This window comes from Panthera tigris, chromosome F2, assembly GCF_018350195.1.
Source record: "Panthera tigris isolate Pti1 chromosome F2, P.tigris_Pti1_mat1.1, whole genome shotgun sequence".
NCBI lineage: Eukaryota > Metazoa > Chordata > Mammalia > Carnivora > Felidae > Panthera > Panthera tigris.
The window spans coordinates 56,560,606-56,582,961 of record NC_056676.1 but is presented as its reverse complement, the minus strand read 5'-3'; the positions used below and the strand labels follow the sequence as shown (position 1 = coordinate 56,582,961).

The 22,356-nt window shown below is 36.0% G+C and overlaps 1 protein-coding gene across 3 annotated transcripts in view; it reads left to right on the top strand.

The window, feature by feature from the left end:
- Positions 1 to 22,356, top strand: part of CSMD3 (CUB and Sushi multiple domains 3) — a 1,242,212-nt gene that overhangs the window by 1,055,856 nt on the left and 164,000 nt on the right. For all 3 annotated transcript variants that reach the window (XM_042973241.1, XM_042973240.1, XM_042973239.1), the window contains 2 exons: positions 1,499 to 1,702; positions 16,379 to 16,503. In XM_042973241.1, the coding sequence (XP_042829175.1) occupies positions 1,499 to 1,702; positions 16,379 to 16,503 (329 nt within the window). The remainder of the gene's footprint in view (positions 1 to 1,498; positions 1,703 to 16,378; positions 16,504 to 22,356) is intronic.

Genomic DNA, 22,356 nt, shown 5'->3' with positions numbered 1-22,356 from the left:
ATGTTCAGAGTTTATTGAATGATGAGCTCCTCATAACCATATAGGAGAGATCAAAGCTGTGTTTTGTTTTGTTTTGTTTTGTTTTAAGTTTTGCCCTGTTCCCTCCCTTCTCACTAGAGCATTGTTACTTTGACCAAGGTCAAAAGTGACCTATTGCTTACATCATCATTCTCAAGTATGATTTTCCTTCCTTCCAACGTATTGTTTTAAAGCATCTGTTTTTTTTTTTCCTGACAACTCTTCAATCTCCACATATTCTATTTTCCCCATAGTCCAGCATTCTAAATTAAAAATGTGGCAAATTTTGTGCTGATGTACTTAGACATGCAGGGAAATCATTATCCCATTCTAAAATTTTAGTTTCTCATTCTCTCAGGAGATTTCAAACTTTCTTCATGGCTATTAAATATTTTTGTGCAATTGAAAGTTTGTTTACATAGATTTTTCTTGCCTTTTAGAGACAAGGCTTTATACTACCATTAAAATAAGAAAAGACCTATAATTTCAAATATTTTAATTATTTATGATCATGTAGTAGTTTGGACTTATTCCTAAGACATTTATAGACATTTGTGATTTGATATTTTTATTAACTGATTTTATCCCATTTATAATGTTGGCTATAATATTATACTGTTTCATTTTCAATAGTATTCCTTCATTAAACAGTATGAGATATTATGAATTGAAAAAGGCACTATTACAAGTCACGTAAGAGGAATCAATCTATTTGGAATGCATCATATCATTTTCGGGGCAGTTGTCAAACTCCTTAATCCCATCTGTATGTGTTTTAAAAAGAAAAAACATCCTGTTATCATTCTATTTTACTAAAACAAAAAAAAAGTCACAATCGAGAACATACCTATAAAGTTTAAAAACAATTTCAAATCTGACATTGTATGATTATTAAAATTAAAATTTCTATTGTTGTTAATCTGTCTGACTTCTATTCTACTTAGCCTTGAACATAGTAATTGTCTTCATCAGTAACAAACATAAACAACTAAGTTTGTGAACCTGCTGTGTAGTAAAATGTTGTGTTTTCTTTTTTAAATTGATGAAACTACTGAAAAGTAAATTGTGACATCACCTCATGTAACCTGCCACATATTGTTAGAACTTGGTATCCCAGGTTAAAAAGAGAAACACATGATCTTTCAGTCATCATCCCATAAATTTAAATATCTAATTCAAACTACTTTGTTATATTAATGAGTTTGGTAAAACAAAAAATACGAAAAAAACCTACTTGATGTTGTTTAAAGAATCAAAAGTAAAATGGTTTTTAAATGAAGCGTCTTGATGACAACAGCAGTATCCATTTTAACTTGTATTTTATTCTGTACGAATAAAAAAACTTTTAGAAATGTATTCAAGTTGTTAATTTGAGGGCTGATAAAAAGTGAACATTTCTTTGAGATTTGTTTAGTTATATTTTGAAATCTGTACTTCTCTACCAAATATGAAATTAAAATAAACAATTATTTGTACACAGCTGTTCCTAGAACAAGTTCTACACAATGCAGTTCTGTGCCTGAACCAAGATTCGGAAGAAGGATCGGCAATGAATTTGCAGTTGGTTCATTGGTTCTTTTTGAATGTAATCCAGGATACATCCTCCATGGATCCATCGCAATTAGGTGTGATACAGTTCCCAATTCTCTGGCCCAGTGGAATGATTCCTTACCTACCTGTATTGGTAAGTGTGTAAATTTGATAGCTTTGTGATTATACATATTTTATATTTTATATCAAAACTAGTTATCTTGCATCTGTCAATAATTCTATGTTATCTAATAGTTATGCATTAATCCTTAAATACTTTGTTAGTTATGATGTACCTAGATATGCAAATGAATGTGGATATTGGATGCAGTTGAGATGTAATGTGATGAATGAAAAATATTTTGTTTTAAATTAGCTGAATAGTGTCCTCATTTATTGATTTAGATGGATGATTATATATGTGCATATTGCCAATAACAAAATTTAAATGCTAGTGATATGGGCTGTTGAAATAAATATCTCTCAAACATTATGCAGAGTGTCCTATGCCAATATGTAAAGAATTTACGTATCATTTAAAGATCTCAGAAGCTGATTTCTTTGGCCATATTCTACTTTGGCATCAAAAGAATTACAAAATATGCATTAGAAAATAAGTCTGTTTTTTATCTTTTATTTATTAGTTGTAAATATGTGTAAAAAATATAAAATAAGAGATTTTTTCAGTCTCTCACAAGTCTAAATGGTAATACTTTGAATGAGTAGAATACATTAAGGTTAGCCAGATCTTAATGTTTCAAACTTTATTGTTTGTATTGTTATTGTATACTGTATCTAATTTAAATTGGTAAACAGAATATACACTTTCTAACTTAATGGGCTCTTAACCATGTTATATGAAACATATTAAAATATTCTCTAAGCCATAAAACAGTTAGAATTTTATGCTATTTTAGGATCATTACAATGACTTTTGGTTCTTATAGCATTCCATAGATATGAAAAAGTAAGTTACAAAGTTTATTTATTCTCTGTCCCAAGAGCATATCTGGAAATTATTTTCTTTGGTTACATAGTATTACATTAAATGAAGGATGGTAATACATAATCACAAGTTAAGAAATAGTTCTCATGAGTTGAATTCTTTCTTGTTAAAGTTTTATTGGCATGTGATCTAGAAAATAAGAGGGACAGTTTTTTAAAAATAAGAGATAAGCACAATTTTGTTTTTATTTTAATAATCTCAGTTCCAATTGTTCACAGAATGTGACGAGAGTGTATATGCACACATATAACATGCATATAACACATATACACTTATAAATATGTAAAATATATTTTAATAACATATCTTATGATACCTGAAAATGAAATTACATGTATCTAGTTTTATTTATTTTTTATTTTATTTTATTTTTTTCTTTAGTTCAGGTTAGTTAACCCAGTGATTCATCTCTTACATGTGACACCCAGTGCTCATCCCAAAAAGTGCCCTCCTTAATGCCCGTCACCCATTTAACCCATTCCCCTTACCCGCCTCCCCTCCAGCAACCTTCAGTTTGTTCTCTGTATTTAAGAATCTCTTATGGTTTGCCTCCATCTTTGTTTTATGTTATTTTTCATTCCCTTCCCCTATGTTCATCTGTTATGTGTCTCAAATTCCACATATAAGTGAAATCATATGATATCTGTCTTTCTCTGCCTGACTTATTTACCTTGACATTATACCCTCCAGTTCTATCCACGTTGTTGTAAATGGCAACATTCAATTATTTTTCATTCCCGAATAGTATTCCATTGTGTATATATACCACATCTTCTTTATCCATTCATCAGTCGATGGGCATTTGGGCTTCTTCAATAATTTGACTATTGTTGATAGCACTGCCATAAAAGTTACGGTAATTGTGCCCTCGTCAAATCAGCATTTTTGTATCCTTTGGATGAATACTTCATAGTGCAATTGCTGGGTCACAGGGTGGTTCTATTTTTAATTTTTGGAGGAACCTCCATACTGTTTTCCAGAGTGGCTGTACCAGTTTGCATTCCCACCATGAATGCAAAAGTGTTCCTCTTTCCCACCATCCTCGCCAACATCTCTTCTTTTCTGAGTTGTTAGTGTTAGCCATTCAGACCAGTGTGAGGTGGTAAGTCATTGTGGTTTTGATTTGTATTTCCCTGATGATGAGTGAAATTGAGCATCTTTTCATGTGCCTGTTGGCCATCTGGATGTCTTCTTTGGAAAAATGTCTATTCATGTCTTCTACCCATTTCTTCACTGGATTATTTGTTTTTTAGGTGGTGAGTTTGGTAAGTTCTTTATAGATTTTGGATACTAACCCTTTTATCAATATGTCATTTGGAAATATCTTCTCCCATTCCATCGGTTGCCTTTGACTAGTTTTGTTGACTGTTTCCTTTGCAGTGCAGAAGCTTTTTATCTTGATGAGGTCCCAATAGTTCATGTTTGCTTTTTATTTCCATTGCCCCCAGAAACATGTCAAGTAAGAAATAGCTGCAGCTGAGATCAAAGAGCTTGCTGCCTGTTTTCTCCTATAGGATTTTGATGGTTTCCTGTCTCACATTTAGGTCTTTCATCCATTTTGAATTTATTTTTGTGTATGGTATAAGAAAGTGGTCCAGTTTCATACTTCTGCATGTTGCTGTCCAGTTTTCACAGTGCCATTTGCTGATATGATTACCAATTTCTTAATGCTTTTTATTTGCCAGGTTTCATACTGAGTAGTTTAAATACATACTCAATTTAATCCTCACAGCACACCAATTGAAAAGTTACTTTCAGAATTTATGATTGAATAAACTGAGTCTTAGGTGAAATAGTTATTTTTTTTTATATATATTTATTTTGAGAGAGAGAGAGAGAAAGAGCACGGGACAGGGAGGGGGCAGAGAGAGTGGGAGAGAGAAAATACGAAGCAGGCTCTGTGCTGTGAGCACTGAGCCCGATCCTATGGAACTGTGAGATCATGACCTGAGCCAAAACCAAGAATCAATGCTTAACTGACTGAGCCACCCAGGCTCTCCCCCTAAAGTAGTTATTTTTAAACTGACAGAACATATAGTAAGTGGTAGAGTAGAGGCAGAAACTCAGTTTCTCTGACTCTAAACGTCAACCTAAATGACAGAAGACTGCTTCTCTATAGGTTTTGATTTATAAGCTAAGCTTTCCTAATGTGATATCTACATTTTATTTATAATGTGAGATTTCTTACCCTATTAAAAGATGTTTTTGAAAATCAATGGTACAGGAAAACAACTCATTTGGAGTTAATATGCCTCCTCCTTTTATCTAGCATGGAGCTTGTGTTAATGGTACTAGCAGATTTTCCCCTTTCTGTACTTTTATGCTCTCATAAAGACAAAACAGATAATGTTTCTCCTTTTGAGCCACAATATATGTCGACTTCATACTCTTATAAAATAGTAATAAATAAATTATCCTAAATTAAAGGACCATGAGCTGAGAGAAATGTTCCTCTATGTCTATACTAAAATTAGTCATGCAGTATGCATAAATCGGAAATTACATTGCTTTAAATCAGTTTAATAATTGAAGACAGACACATGATAATAATAAATCTCTTCAGCCTCACGATATATTTTTTAATATTTCTCTATACATATAGAAAATCAGTCATAATTTCTATCTCACTTTTCCTAGTATTTTTTTATATAATTTGTGTCACTTTTAGTTTATTTATGTATCGATAGAAAATATCAGTACCATATAATAGAAGACAGCTAGGTAAGTAGCTGTCTTCTTTAGTTTCATATACATGATGAAAACTCCTTGAAGAGAATCATCTATTATAAAACTAGAGTGATATAATGACATCTGGAAACTCATAAACTAGCTCATTAATCTTTAAATATCATCCAAAAAAAATCCATCTCTTCCTCTAGTTTGAGTGTTGGGAAAACCTACATATGCAAAGTACTGAAGTGTAAATCTATAAATTACCTCTTAAAGATCCTATTTGTATATTTATCACACTAATGTCCTCATTAATGGGGAAAAGTCATAAAGAGTCATGTAAAACTGAATAAAATCCCGCATAGCTCCAAACTGTAGTTTAACATAAGAGTTAATTAAGTCTTGAGTAAAGTCTTCTGCTGTGACCTCAGCACTGAGATGTGGTGAGTTACTATATGACCCTGGGAATTTTACAAACTTTCTGGTTCTCAATTGCCATATAGATGAAGCAGGAAGCTAAGAGGATTTCCTCATAGGTTTATTGTGATTATTAAATGATTTGGCATAGTTCTTGGAACCTGGTAAGTACTGAATGACTAAGTTGTTTTTTGTTGTTGCTAAATCTTCCATTATAGAATCAAGAGAGAAGACTTTAATTCTGAAGGTATTGGTTCTAGAACATAGAATTTACATTCAGTGATGACAAAAGGCTTAATATCTTTTCTTTTAATTTGTTGATATGTTGTTTCAATAGCACTTTAAAGTTAATAAAATGTTAAAATTATCTTTCCCAGAAGATGTTGGCATCTTTTTTTAAAAAGCTAAAAATATGGACCCTTATCATCCTTTCCAATTCTATTAATTTACAGTCCCTTGAATACAACATATTTTTTTGCACTTAACATTTTTAAGAAAGACATTGGATGAAATATAATGGCAATTTTCTTGGGGTATAATAGTTATTATTTATTAAAATCTGTTTTTGGGGGAGATTGAAATTTCTTTCCACCAATTGACACATTTAAGGACAAATGGTTGAAAAGAAAGAGACTTTAAACAATAGGCGTATGTTCATGATTTGGTTTGTTCTCATTGTTTGCAGGGGTATAAAATTAAAATAAAGTTAAAAGTTAAACAGCGATTACTACAATTCTAATTGTCCTTGAGTATACATATTTAACCAAGATTTGCATTCAGACTTTTCTTCTGATTTTGGAAAGTAAAAAAAAAACTTCATTATCCGAAGAAATTTATGAAAGTGAGACAGGGTTAGAAGAATAAAACTATAAAAAGACATTAAAAAATGAGTAAAACAAGGGGTGCCTTGGTGACTCAGTTGGTTAAGCTTCCAACTTTGGCTCTAGTCATGATCTTGCAGTTCGTGAGTTTGAGCCCCACATTGGGCTCTCTGCTGTCAGCACAGAGACTGCTTTGGATCCTCTGCCCCCCCCCCCTCTCTGCCTCTCCCCTGCTTGTGTGCTTTCTCTCTCAAAAATAAATAAACATTAAAAAAAGGAGTAAAACAAGAAAAATGAAAGAAGATTTTAGGAATAAGAAAGGGAAATGAGAGAAAAATAATATAAAGTAGGATACAGAGAATAAGAACTCTAAACCCTAAACATAAATCATTTTTGTTTAAAACAGAAAAAACCTGGGGTGCCTGGGTGGCTCATTTGGTTAAGTGTCGGACTTCAGCTCAGGTCATGATCTCACAGTTCATGAGTTCAAGCCTTGCGCCCAGCTGTGTGCTGGTAGCTCAGAGCCTGGAACTTGCTTCAGATTCTGTGTCTCCCCCTCTCTCTGCCCCTCTCCTGCTCACATACTCTCTCACTCTCAAAAATAAATGAACATTAAAAATATTAAATAAATAAATACATAAATAAATAAACAAAACAGAAGAAAATCCCTATTCTATATGATTATTACAAAGCTTTTTTTTATCTTAATGAAAGAAGATGTTAGTGTATTTTGTTTGTTTGTTTTGAGTTTTTAGTTAAATTCCATTCCGTTAACATATAGTGCAATATTGAGTTTCAGGAGTATTACAAAGCTTTTTCATATGCCACATGTATAAATCAGGTGGTTAATCCCAGTGTTTTTGCCATCAGAAACAAAAATCCACGTAAATGGAAGGAGGATGATGCTATTCCACTGTGGTCATTTCAGCAAGGACAAGCGGTCCTACCAAGCACTAAAGCCTATAAAAGACTTTCAGACCAGACCTTAGTCCATGGTTGACATTCAGCTTCAGGGGTAAATGTTAGTAAACTGTCCCCAACCTGTCTGAATTCAGCCTCACTTTATACTTTGAGAGCAAAAGCTGAAGTAGTTAGGAGCCATTACAGTCTCTCTGTCAGAAGTCCACCTATCTGTAGGGGGTTCCCTGGCCTTTTTGAGAAACCTGTCACTCTGTGTATGGAGAGTCTGAACAGAGAACAGACTACTTTTCATCTTGAATTGGTTTGAAAGTGTATACCTAGTGATAGAAAATTGAATAAGACAACTTGTTTTCTGCTAAGTTCACATGAAAAGGATGTATCACCTATGCCATTGGAGAAATAATGCACAGCCTGTAGAACAAGTGAAATCCAGAAAACTGAATATATAACTGAAGGGCATATGGCATCTGTGTGAGACTAGAAATGGAGAGGTGCTGATTCATAATGACACTCAGATGATAACTCAGTTTAGGTTCTACCATTTGGTCCAACTGCTAACCTGTACATAAATGAAAATATACTTGTATTTCTTTTCTTTTTTTTTTACTTTTAAAAAATGCTTATTTATTTATTTTGAGAGATCTAGAGAGAGTATGAGCAGAAGAGGAGCAGAGAGGAGGAGAGAGAGAATTCTAAACAGGATCCACATTGTCAGCACAGAACCCGACATGGGGCTGGAACTCATGAACCGTGAGGTCATGACCTGAGCGGAAATCGAGTCGGAAGCTCAACGGACTGAGCTACCCAAGCATCCCACTTGTATTTCTATTTTTAACTGTAAATATTTTTAGCTTCAAAAATGTTCTGAATACAAATAATTATTTCATAAGTATTAATAAAAGGAAAGTTTTGACATCTTAAATACTCAAATACGAGAGCCAAACACACAGTTTCTTAGGTTAATATCAAAGTATTATTTTTAATTTTAGCTCATTTTCAATATTTCTTCATAGATAAAATATTAACTGCCTCAATGCCTTTGAACTTTCTATTTTTTCTGCCTGGAACATATATCCCCAAGGTAGTTTTTAGGCTTACTACACCATTTCATTCAACCTGATAATCTTCCTCAGACAGCCTATCTTAAATAATTTTCTGCCACCATTCTCCATTTATTCTATATCTTTATCCTGCTTTTCTTTAATGGCAACTGCCCATCTATTATATGTAGTTTGGGGTTTTCTTTATTTGTTTTTTGTTTTGTTTTGTTTTTAGTTTTATAATCTTTTTTGCCCTTCTCTCCCCTGACAATATATTGTTTTTATGTTCCACCAAAAGAAGACCCAATAGGTGTTGAAGAAACGTTTGGCACATAATAGGTGTTCACTAAACATTTGCTCGATGAATGAGTTTTAACAATTAACTGTGATAATTTTCTGAATCCTTGCAGAGGTCAAACAACCCGTCCATTTCCCAAGTCCAGGGCCCATGTATTTTTAATTTCAGACTTTTACCAGATGGTGATGCTCTGGCTCACTTTGCTTGCTTAGGTTTTACAAGCCACGGGAAGTTTAAAACTCTTCTAACTATCTTTCTGGATAATTAGGAAAGAGACATAGGTAAAACACAAACAATACATTTACATATTATATGGGTAATTTTATTCTGGGGGAGAACAAATTCTCTATTTATACTTTACAGTTTAAATATAATCTTCGACAGTCTACTTACAGGATTTGGTGATTGTATTTTCTCTACTGTTCAAATGAATGCTCCGTTAACAGGTTAAGCCAATTGAGCATCCATTTGAACCAAAAGAAAGCAGCTTTCTACATTCCTAATGATTTTCATGTCAACTGTATTATTTCAGTTTCACTGTTCTTACTATTGTTATCAACACTTCATTTTTTTTGTTGTAGTAAAACAATAAAATGTTCAGTAATTTTGCAAAAACCGACATACTGAAATTAAACTGTTGATTGGAAAGCAGCCCCATTAGTCATGATATGTGAATTGTGCTTATGGTTAACATGGTCAAATACTAAGGTAGAGAGTCCACAAATTTAAATAGCCACTATATAAAGGATATTTAGTAATCTTGCACAAATCTGTCACATCAAGTCATCCTTAGGCAAATTATAATAAACTACAATCATATTTTGATAAGAACATGAGCCTTGGAATAAATGTAAAACTAAAAATATGCTGAAGACTGAGTTTTTATCTTCCAAATATGACCTTGTTATACTTCCGATTTCTTAAAATTAATCATTCTCCTGAAAATCCAACCTCTCCTCCCTCTGAGACTGTGATTCAAATAACCCCCTGCAGCCACTAATAGCTTTAACAATATATGGCTTTAGGCATAAGTACTTTTGTTAGTGGGAGGTCTCTTGAAAAGCCCCTGAACCCGCCATGTACTGCCCTTGGGCAAAAAATCTTTAATTAGCTGCTTATCCCATCACCTTTATCTGCTGGTTTGTTTTTTTTTTTTTTTCTTCCCCTGAAGACCTTTAGAAACCCAGAAAAAAACTACTTTTACTTGTATTAGCTCCATGGCAACACCTGTTTATATTGTCTTTTCTTGGAGCAGGAGAGAAATTGATGAGGAAATAAATACAGGATCTGAAACCACAGTCACTGATTCATTTATTCATCCATCCATTCATCCCTGAAGCAGTTATTCAAAATAGTAATAAATAGTAATTAGCATTTTAAGAAGCACTATAAAGCATTTTTAAATATTTATTCATTCATTTATTTATTTATTTACTTATTGAGTGAGAGTGCAGGGAAGGGGCAGAGAGAAAGAGGGAGAAAGAATCACAGAGCCCTGTGTGGGGCTCAGCTCACAAACCAAGAGATTATTTATGACTTGAGCCAAAATCACGTGTTGGACAGACCACCTGACTGCGCCACCCAGGAGCCCCTAAGCATTTTCTTTTTTAATTTTTGTAATGCTGATAGCAACACCAGGAGGTAGATAAGATTAGTATTTATCTTTTATAGAGAGTTAAACCTCTATGGTTTAGACGTGAAACCAGGATAAGGATAAAAGCAGAACCCAGGATGCTTGTCTGAAACCTGTTTTAATCCATGTTATAGTGTATAATACTAATCCGTAGGGAAATTTATAGTATATCTTTTTTTTTTCAATATATGAAGTTTATTGTCAAATTGGTTTCCATACAACACCCAGTGCTCATCCCAAAAGGTGCCCTCCTCAATGCCCATCACCCACCCTCCCCTCCCTTCCACCCCCCATCAACCCTCAGTTTGTTCTCAGTTTTTAAGAGTCTCTTATGCTTTGGCTCTCTCCCACTCTAACCTCTTTTTTTTTTTCCTTCCCCTCCCCCATGGGTTTCTGTTAAGTTTCTCAGGATCCACATAAGAGTGAAAACATATGGTATCTGTCTTTCTCTGTATGGCTTATTTCACTTAGCATCACACTCTCCAGTTCCATCCATGTTGCTACAAAGGGCCATATTTCATTCTTTCTCATTGCCACGTAGTACTCCATTGTGTATCTTTTCAAAATAGAAAACAAATGTTAGGTTAAGTAATATATGTGGGAATTGAAACTTTATAAAATATGTAGCAAAATATGTAGTAATGCATATCTGGGGATATTTTCATAGTATTTTTTATATTATTATATGAAAATTTATATCGCTATATGTGACTTATTTGGGGAAATACTGAGAGAAAGGAATAATGCAGGAATGGCAAAGAGGGACCTGTAACCGCAGTATATACACAGATATACAACCAGCCAATCAACAGTTTATTCAAGGAGCATGTAGTCAGTGCTTACTAATTGTCAGTCTCTATTCTCACTTTGAATAAGAAGATGAGAGTGGAGTTTACATTTTAGTGGAGGGTGCTGGAGCAACACATCAGTGAATGCGTTCTCTTCTTTCAGACAGCGCTAAGTACCGTGGGGAAAAGTAAGGAAAGGGCTGGAGGTCAGAAGAAAACATCCAGAGCATGCTGCTGTCTTATATCCAAACGAGATGAATGGAGTGGGGTTATACAAGTCTGGGTGGTAAACAACTATATAGACTGTGAGGCAGGAACAGATCTTGACCTGTTCAAGCCACAGTGAGAATCCCAGGTGCCTGGACCAGCGTGAATGATGGCAAGCATGCCAGAAGAAGAGTCTTGTGGAGGCAAAGCAGAGGCCAAGTCATACAGAGCCTCAAAGGCTGTGGGGAGTTTGACATTTCTCAAAGCAGAGAGGGAATTCATTGAGCTAGGGAATGAGGCGGTCTTAGTTTCTAAAAAATCACTGCGGCTAAGTAAAGAGGGGTGGGTGCCGGAGTCCAGCTCCAGCAGGTCCAGGGGGTCCCGAAGGATGAACGGCGTCAGCGAAAAAGTGAAAATAAAACAAAACAAAAATAAAAATAAAAACAGAAAACTAAAATAAAAAGCTAAAGTAAAAAACTAAAATAAAAATGGACACAGACAACAGCAGTGTGTTGAACTGGCCGATTTATTGTAGCAAACGTGGCATTATATATGCTAGTGATTTCCTTGTAGCTTACGTCATCTATGTTTTTCTAACATTATCTAATTTTGAAAATGTTCTTATGTATAAACGACCTTTAAGAAATAACATGGTGGTTTTCCCCTAACTTTCCCGCATACCCTTTGATTATAGATTAATTTCTTACATTATTCCATTATGCATCTGCGTTTATCTATAATCTGCAAAGCATTTACTTTGCTGTTCTCGTGAAAGGCCTTCCATTTCTCAACACCTTAAGTGGAACAGTTACAGGGACATGACCTCCTAACCACATGAGGCCAAAAGAACAATGTGTTTGCCTCAGTCCGAGGTGCCAGAAAGGGGCTGAAAAGGCCTTAGAAACCCATGCCTCATACATTCTCAGAGAGACAATGCACCTAGGAGCCAACGAACCATTCTGTAGCTTAACCGACTAGGTTCAGTTATCATCTGGAATGCCTCTGGGGGGCCAGGTGGGCCTAGGGGTTGAAGTCACCTGTGCCCAGAGATACACTCCTTAGTTTCTGGAGTGGGGCTTTCAAATCCATTTGTCTCTCCTATACAGGCCCTCTTTGCTGGCAAAGGTATGAGGCTATCCTTCCTGTAAGTAGAGGAGTCTCCTTAGGGGATGGCAAGGGCTAAACTTAAGACTGCACAATTCCTTGTGGAACCTTATTTTCTTCCCTAATGGTTCTTTTCCCAGGGGGCCTGCCGAGGGCAATTCCCCAACAGACAATACCCCGGGTACTTTTAAAGCCAAATTACCTAAAAGCGGGAGTACAAGAAGCTTCACTGTTGGCAGGCCGCCCTGCAGTCACCAATCCGTCCACAGCCCGGGCCTTGCCACTCAAGCTGGGTAGCTTGGGCTTCCAGCAGGTGGGCTTGAAGAAAAAAGACTGAATAGAAGGCTAGTGTAATAGTGGATAGGAAAAGTAATGGTAATTTCAATAGGAAGGTCATGGTCCATGATGAGAACTGGTAAGCCTCATGGTACATTTTTTAAATGGAGCCGAGAAAGTTTACTGATAGATCGGATGTAGATGTAATTGTGAACTTGAATATAAGAAAGAGAAATTAAGATGAATGAGTCCTACAGTTTTGGCCCAGAACTAGGTGAATGGTAGTGACATTTACTGAGGTGGAGAATGGTATAGACGGAGGAAATTTTAAAAAGTATTGATTTAGACATATTGGTTTAAAAAAATTTTTTTTAATATTTATTTATTTTTTGAGAGACAGAGAGACAGAGCATGAATGGGAGAGGGGCAGAGAGACACAGAATCTGAAGCAGGCTCCAGGGTCTGAGCTGTCAGCACAGAGCCTGATGCAGGGGTCAAACTCATGAATGGTGAGATCAAGACCTGAGCCAAAGTCAGATGCTTCACCATCTGAGCCACCCAGGTGCCCCTAGACATAGTAGTTTTGAGATGCTTATTAGGCATATTATTTCAGGATTCTGAGCCACAGTCAGAATTAGAGATAAATATTTTGTAGTCATACTGTATCAATGACATGGAAATAGATGCCCTTATAGAGGGGTGATGGTTAGAAAAGAGAAGATGGCATGGGTCACAGAATGTTACAACATTTAAAGGATCAGAGAAAGAGGATGAGATACTAAGAGAAAGGCAAGAAAGAAAGAAAGAAAGAAAGAAAGAAAGAAAGAAAGAAAGAAAGGAAGAAAGAAAGAAAGAAAAGAGAAAGTAAAGAAGGCAGCTATGCTCACCACTATACCACCAATACTAGGAGAGAAAGAAAAGGAAGGAAGGAAGGGAGGGAGGGAGGGAGGGAGGAAGGAAGATTATGAGTATAACCAGTGGCATAGAGAAAAGCAAGACAGTGTGGTGTCTGGATGGCTAAGCAAAGAAAGGCTCAAAGTGGACAAAGTGATTAACAAGAGGAGACAATTATTCATAGGTTGAGTAAAATGCAAATTAAGAATTGAATATCACATTGCAACAAGACTATTATGGTGACTTTGACATAGTCATTCCAATAGAGTAAAGACAAAACCCTGATGAAATGAATGGAGGACAGACTGGAAAGTAAGGAAAAGAGGACTTATCACTATAGCAGCAGAGAAGGAAACCTCAGAATGCAAAGGGTAGATGAGTTAGAATCTTGGCACCACAGGGAGCAGAGTACCAGACAAAAAGTTGATTGCTTCCTCTTCGCAGACTTCAGTCTATTAGAAGAGACTAATGTATAAAAAGAATATGAAAACATAATACGAGCTATCTGTGATAGAACTGCATAGGAAAGAACTTGGTGCTATAGAAAACTATGGGACACTTAACAGATAAGGGAGTCAGCAAAGAGGTCAAGAGGTACTATCAGCATTAAATGACCATGGATGGTAGTGTTAGCTATGGGGGAGAAGGATGTAACAACTCACAGCATTAAGAGAGTATATCAGTTTAGTAGCCTGAACTGGGAAGAGGGTTTGGGATGGTGAAATATTGGGAAATCACGGGTACATACAAGCCTGGAGATGTAGTTAGAGATTAAAAAATTAACTGTATTTATCTGTGGAATGAAGGAAATGGGGAGATTTTTGAAGGACTTTCATCAGGGAAATAAGATGAGCAAATTTTAATTTTAAAAAGGTCATTTTAGCAATAATATGGAGACAAAGTACATGGATAATACACCCATATCAATGGAGGTCCATTGATATGATTAATGTAGCAACTAGAAAAACGTGCAAGTGAGATAGGACAGTGACCATGGAGAGGAAGGGCATCTACATTTGCTTTCAACTCAGAATCAGCACTTCATCAATCACTTATTTATAATCTTTTTGGGGTGAAGCTCTATTCTAGAATTCTTCTTCCACTCCTGGCACATTAATTCTCAAGTTATCTAAAACTGTTGATTTTCTTTATAAAGGAGCTAAATTTGGGGCGCCTGGGTGGCTCAGTCGGTTGAGCGCCGACTTCGGCTCAGGTCACGATCTCGCGGTCCGTGAGTTCGAGCCCCGCATCGGGCCCCTGGGCTGACAGCTCAGAGCCCGGAGCATGTTTCAGATTCTGTGTCTCCCTCTCTCTGACCCTCCCCCATTCATGCTCTGTCTCTCTCTGTCTCAAAAATAAATAAAAACGTTAAAAAAAAAAAATTTAAAGGAGCTAAATTTTTTTCTGACCAACTTAACCTGAATTAATATTTAACCCGTTAACACAAATTTATAGGAAAATACAACAAAATGACTTTCTTTAAAGATACGTGTTTACACTATTAAAAATGTTTGTAGCTCCTTTGGGCAATTGCCCTTGGTTTTTGCATTAAGCTTTTGCATTAAGAAGTGGCAGAAAACTTATTAACTTAAAAAATATTATGAAAGACATATCCTGATACCTTATGACTATAACCAGACTACAACGAATACCCGAGGACCATAGTGCCAGTGGTATCTGAAATAACAATAGTTGTAGAAGGAAATAGTAAAATGACATACAATTTATTGACCTTTCGCTGTGTTCCAAGCAATGTGGTAGCTTCTTTGTATACATTATCCTATCTGTATATTTTTCACAAAAGCTCTTTTTAAACCATTGCATTATCATTTCACAGACAAGGTATCTGAGTTTCAGAGAGTTTAAGGAACATGTCCAGCATCACACATATTTAAAATTGTAATTAGGTCATGCCCAAAACCAAGCTGCCAGTACTAGGGGTATGAGAATTTTCCTTTAAGGTTAGTACTTTTAAAAAGCGGTAGAGGCCTTTATTGACTTCAGAACAGACCTACGTACTTACTCATTTTTGTAGTGCTGTACTAGCAATTACCAGACTGGCACCATACCAAGTCTCTTTTTTCTACTCAAGAGCATGGACTCTGGAGCCAAACTACTGGTGTTCAAATCTCACCTTCTCCTCTTACCAGCTCTGTGATCTTGGACAAGTTATTTAATCACTAGTGACTCTGTTTCCTGTAAAATGAGGAGAATATTTATTTGCATCTCAGTGGATTGTTGAGAGGCTTTAATGAGTTAAAATCTGTAAATTGCTTTAGGAGAGTCTCTGGCAAACAATAGGCTCTATACAAATGTTATTAGCATACCATTGTGATCATCATCCGCATTTCTCCTGAAAAGTACTATTACTCCTCAAAGGATGCATGAAGACAAAAGTAACAAATACAAAATAATTCTTCAACAAATTCTGTTATCTACATTTTAATTTTAATGCAAATGTGCCAATGTACTTTTTAGTAATATACTAAAAATGATATGCTGTCATTGAGTTTATTGTAATATGATTTTAGATTAATGCCATTAAAAGGTTATCCATTCATGTTGTCTAAGCATTTTTAAAAGTTTTTAGGAAGGAAGACTTAATTTTCATTGTTCTTATGAGTTTTAAGAAATAATAAGATTTGGCTGTGTTTGCAATTGTAGTATCTGTCTAAGATGTTATCTCTGACCTTTTCTCTTATTTTAATCCTCTGCATTAGAATTAACTCGCTCTCTTGAATTGTTTTACTTTTAGTGCCCTGTGGTGGAGTTTTAACAAAGCGCAAAGGGACTATTTTGTCTCCTGGTTACCCTGAGCCTTATGACAACAACCTGAATTGTGTGTGGAAGATCACAGTGCCAGAGGGAGCTGGCATTCAAGTAAGGAAATTTAAATTTTTCTCCTTTTCCCTGTATATTTGAAGTTAATCCTTTTAAAGATGAGGGGGATGAAGGTTATTTCCAAAGACTTAGCCACTCCTTTTCCTTGGCATGGTTGAATGTAGCAGAAAGGTACTTATTGCTTTCACCTGCAGGTAACAGAAAATCAATTCAAGAAGGCCTAAGCAATAAGAAAAATGTTTGTTCCGGATGTCATGGAATCTAGTGGTAGAGGTTGTCTATTTGGGAGGTTCAGTTGCATCATTACTGACCTAGGTTTTTCCCTCTCTCTGCTCTGCCTTCATAGCATGTTGGCTTAGTTCCTAGGCTTCTTTTCTCATGAACTTGAGATGGCTACCAAAGCTCTAACAGCAATGGCAATAGCCAAAATGGAACGTTTCAATCTATCTGTCTTTACAATGGCTAAAAAACGTTCAGAAATCCTTCCAGTAGACTTTCTGTCCTGTACTATTGACCAAAACTGCAAGACTATCCATCCCTATGCTATACACTGACCTAAAAAATCAACATTAGGTACCTAGGTTAAGCATGGGGCTCAGCTTCCTCTGAAGTATATAGTCCTCATTTAATTGAACAAAACCAGTTTTCTTGTTAGCAAGAAAAGGGATGCTAGTCTATAGACAAGTAACACAATGTACCATATTATCTCAACCATAACCACTTTTCGGGAGGAGAAATTTGACCAGTTACTCTATATTACAAGGAGATTGTTTTTGCATAAATTGGTGATATTTGACTACTCCATGTAAAGTAATTATTCTTCACAAAATATGACATAATCTATATTTCATAAAAATAACTTGATTACTTCTCCAATTGGGTCATAAGGTGTTCCTTTGGAAACTTGAGAAATATATCAGTTATGGGAAAGTGGCCAAGAAATCCTCCATTAAAACTGAAAATAGATAAAAGTATAATTTTTAGTTAAAAAAAACAACTTTTTGAGTTTGTAATTTTGCAGAAAATTACTCCTAATACCTGTTAGGTCAGTTAGCCAATGACAAAACATGAAATATACATTTTCAGTGTTTTAAAGGCATTAGAAAGACCAAGAGATCTATGCTTATATTCTGGCTAGCTGTACTATCATTTTATGGCCAACTTGTAAAATTCAGAGAAAACCAATCAATCCTATCTTATCACTGGTAGAATTAACAAGGATTTTATTTTAGTATTTTAAAAAATTTTTTGATGTTTACTTAATTTTGAGAGAGCTAGAGAGACAGAGTGTGAGCGGGGGAGGGGCAGAGAGAGAGGGAGACACAGAATCCAGAGCAGGCTCCAGGCTCTGAGCTGTCAGCACAGAGACAGACGTGGGGCTCAAACTCATGAACAGCAAGGTTGTGACCTGAGCCAAAGTCAGATGCTTAACAGACTGAACCTCTCAGGTGCCCTGAATTAACAAGGATTTTAGAATTGCCCATGTTGCAAGTTGTATAGAAAATCTGAAAATGAGATGATGCCTTTAGAGCCTTCATAGGACATTTGTCATATAGTTGTCAGTTTATCAAGGTTATCCTAGAGCATCCACATATTGACGTCAGCTTGTCTATTTCTATCTCATCTTACAATAATCAAAACCCCAGCCTTTCCTGTCTAGTTCTCATCCTTTGTTTTTGAGCCCTGCAGTGTGGCTTCAGCATCCAGTGCTCTGAGCTACTCATAGCAATCACTGAGGACTCTGTATCATTAAATCCATTGTGTTGCTCATCCTGCTTATTCTGACGGCAACATCCTAATTCTGCCCATTCTCCTCTCACTCTTAAAACATGTTTTTCCTTCTTGGTTTTCATGGCACCAATACTCTCTTAGACTTTGTTTTGTTTTCTTTTTTATATCCATGGCTCATGCTTCTACACCTAGGAATACAGTCTCCTCTTCCTACTCAGCCCATCAGATACAGTGTTTGAGAGATGCTGTGGTTTTATCTCATGTTACACCATGCTCTCTGCCATCTTGTCTACTTCCATGTCTTTGGCTGCCATTTTGTGCCAGCTGTGCCCAGGACCTGCATCTTAATAGACCGTCAGAAAGCATTTTTTAAAATGAAGAACTGAGGGGGACCTAGGTGGCTCAGTCGGTTAAGTGTCCGACTCTTCGTTTTGTCTCAGGTCGTGATCTCACAGTTTGTGAGACTGAGTCCCATGTTGGGCTCTGCACTGACAGCACAGAGCCTGCTTGGAATTCTCTCTCTCCCGGTCTCTCTACCCCTCCCCCATTTGTGTGTGTACACTTTCTCTCTCTGTCTCAAAATAAATAAATAACCTTAAAAAAATAAAAGAACTGAATAAATGATAGTTTTCAAGTGTAAATATCTAACCCAGTGCTTTCACCTAAGCTGCATGTCATTTATTCAACTGCCTGCTAGGCATTTCAACTAAACTTCTTACTGGAATTTCAAATCCATCCTGTTCAAAACTGACTTCGTGATTTTTTCTCATCATTATGGGTATCCTTTCAGTGTTCTCTGTCTCAGAATGAGCCCCTCATCCATTCGGTTGCACAAGCCAGAAATCTTGATAATTTCCCCCCTTTCCTACTCTACACAATGAAATCTGTGGGATCTGTCTTTCACAAATCTTTCAAATAAGTCTATTTCTCTCCATCCATATTGTTACCCTAAGGTTAGGTTGTCATCATCCCTTTCCCAGGGTCTTACTCTCCTCTAATCTGTTCTTCAGAGGGCAAAGACAGTAACCTAAAAATAAAAACCCTGATACTATCACTTTCCTGCTTCAACCGTTCCCTGTATTCTTAACTCCTTGATACAGCTGATTATACCTTTTGTGCTTTGTCCTCCTTTGTCACCACTTATATTCACACTAGTTTAGTTCTTTATAAAAGCCTGGCTCTCGCTTGCCTTTGGGCCTTTGTGCATGCTGTTCCCTTTGCAGGTGACACTCTCCTTGATCCCCCTTTATTTGGCTTATTCTTAGTCATCATTTCTGTCTCAACTTAAAACCAGTTCCTGTGGAAGGCTTTCCGTGAACTTGAGGAAAGGGTAAGTCCCATGCTGCACGTTCTCATAGGTCTCTGTAATTTCCTTATTATAACATCCGTCACATTTTACTGTTACCACTTAGTTAATTACCCATAAGATCTTGAGGGCACTAACTAAATCTGTTCTGGCAACTAGCCAGTGTCTGCCAGTATATGCTCAGTAAATATTTTTAGGATGAACTAATGAATCCCTCCACAAGCAGGGTTTTGGATATTTTAAGGAGTTAGGACAGCATGATGAACTAAGAGGACATTTGCAGAAAACGTGCGTTGTATATCACTTGTCCGAACCAAACACTTCAAAACCAGACAATATCAATGACACTATAAACTCTTTCACTGAGGAAGCGTTTTATTTAATGGTTACACCTTAGAAAACAAAATTTGAATTAAACGGAGCATGTATCAAACTTACAGAATGTGAGGCATACTGGATTTTTAATCTTAAATACTCTAAAGAACTAACCAAAACTTTTTTTTCCTAATTGATCTCTATATGTATGATAATTTTAGACATACCACTAAATCATAGACCATTATATAGCATATGCACACACATGTGTAATGTGTGATTTGTACTTGAAATTTTACTGCTTTACCTAAAAGCTACTGGCTGGTTTGCCAGGTTTAAAGCAATGCCTATTTTATTTTATTCAGTTAGGATAAATATGTGTGTGAATAAAGAATTAGATGAATGTATAATAAATCATATATGAGATGAAATGTGATAACCACTGATGGAAAGAAAAGAAGAAACATTTAGAATGCTGGAAAAGTTATAAATAATATAGAATGAGCAATCTTTAGAAAGAGCCTCAACAAATAGACTAATTTGTTATATTAATTTTACATGAGATGTTTGTGGGGAGTTGTGTATTCATTTATTTGCCTGTCTATTCTAGCAAAGCATATTGATGGAGAATTCCAAAGGGGCTATCATAACAGAGTTATTAAGCAAAAGAGCAAACTTTATGTGATAGATCTTGGGAAACTTATGTTTGTTACTTAACTGTGTCAACCTGTAGAATGATCATCATGATTAAATATAACCTAACAAGCAAATTAAAATGAAATTTGAATGTCTATATGAGGAATATCTGGCTTTAGTGATTGGAAATTCATTACCCCATGAAGCTACCCTGTTGCCATGATGGACAGCTCCATTTAATGCAAAATTCTTCTGAACAGGGAATCAGTAGCTGCTGCTTTTTAAGTCGTTTATTTGACTCTTGTTTGGCCTTTTGTCACTGTGGGTCCTCAGTCATTTCCTTGAGCCACCTACACCTTCTGTGTTATTGTACCAAATTATATTCATAATTTGACCAGACTCCTAGTGGCAAATTGTGTTAGTTTTCTATGGCTGTTGCAGATTACCATGCACTTGAGAGCTTAAAATAGCAGAGGTTGATTCTCTCACAGTACTGGAGGCTGGAAGTCCCAAAGCATTTTTACTGAGCTGAAACTCAGGTGCTAACAGGGTTGTGCTTAGACCCTCCACCCTCCCCTCTGCCCAGGCTCTAGCCTTTCCTTGCCTCTTCTAACTTCTGCTGGCTGCCAGGCGTTCCTACGTGTCTGACTATATCACTCTGTTTTCTACGCACATGGTCACATTGCCTTCTCTTCTGTATGTGTCAAATCTCCTTTGACATCTTTCTTACAAGAACACTTATGACTGTACTTAGGGCCCATCTGAATAATCCACGATAATCTCCCTATCTCTAGATGTTTAGGTTAATCACATCTGAAAAAAAATTTTTTTTCCATGTAAGGCAATATTTACAGGCTCCAGGGATGAGGACCTGATATCTTTGGAAGCCACTATAGTTAGTCTGTTATACATATGTATGTAGAATTAAATTTTTTTCTTCTCATTAAGGGAATAGGTTTTCCTAGAGACATCTTCATTTTTGTTTCTATCACCCCTTTGATCTCAATAACTCAGGGAAAGAAGATAAATCATTAAGTCTCCCCTCTCCCTTTCTTTCCTTATTCAGATTACACAAAATCTGTAGCAAAAATCTGTTGCAAAATAATCTGTTGCAGAATCTGTAGTGACACAGGTGACATTTTAGTTCCTCTTTCTACTATTCATTCCTGCCCCCAATCTACTTCAGTCTTTTACTGCTTCTCACACAGACTACTGCAATAGACATTGAAATTGTCTTGTATACACACACACACACACACATATATACACACACACACACATATATACACACACACACACACATATATATATACACATACATGTTTTTAATTTATTTTTTTAATTTACATCCAAGTTAGTTACCATACTGTGCAACAACGATTTCAGGAATAGATTCGTTAATGTCCCTTACCCATTTAGCCCATCCGCCTCCCACCACCCCTCTGGTAACCCTCTGCTCTCCATATTTAAGAGTCTCTTATGTTTTGTCCCCCTCCCTGTTTTTATATTATTTTTGCTTCCCTTCCTTTATGAAATTGTCTTTTTACTTGTATTTTCTTCATCCAATGCAATACTGTAGTTAAAGCAGTCCTGGTTATTCTCCTTCTAACCCTTTGGTGGACTACACCTCAATTGCATAGTTATTATGCTGGTCTTGGGTCTTTATAGTCTCTTGACAAATCCATCTCAGCTAAGTTCAATCCTTTATTCACACTGGACACTATCGTAAACTAAAATTCATTTAATTTTTACAACAATTATGTGAATTAGATGCCTTTATTACAATGATGTGTATAAGAAATTGAAGGCACAGATTATCAACTCTTCTAGGGTTACCTGCCAGAGAATAGAGGGAGCCAGAAAGCTGCACATCCAGGCGTCCTCACTCTGCTGTCTCTTGGATT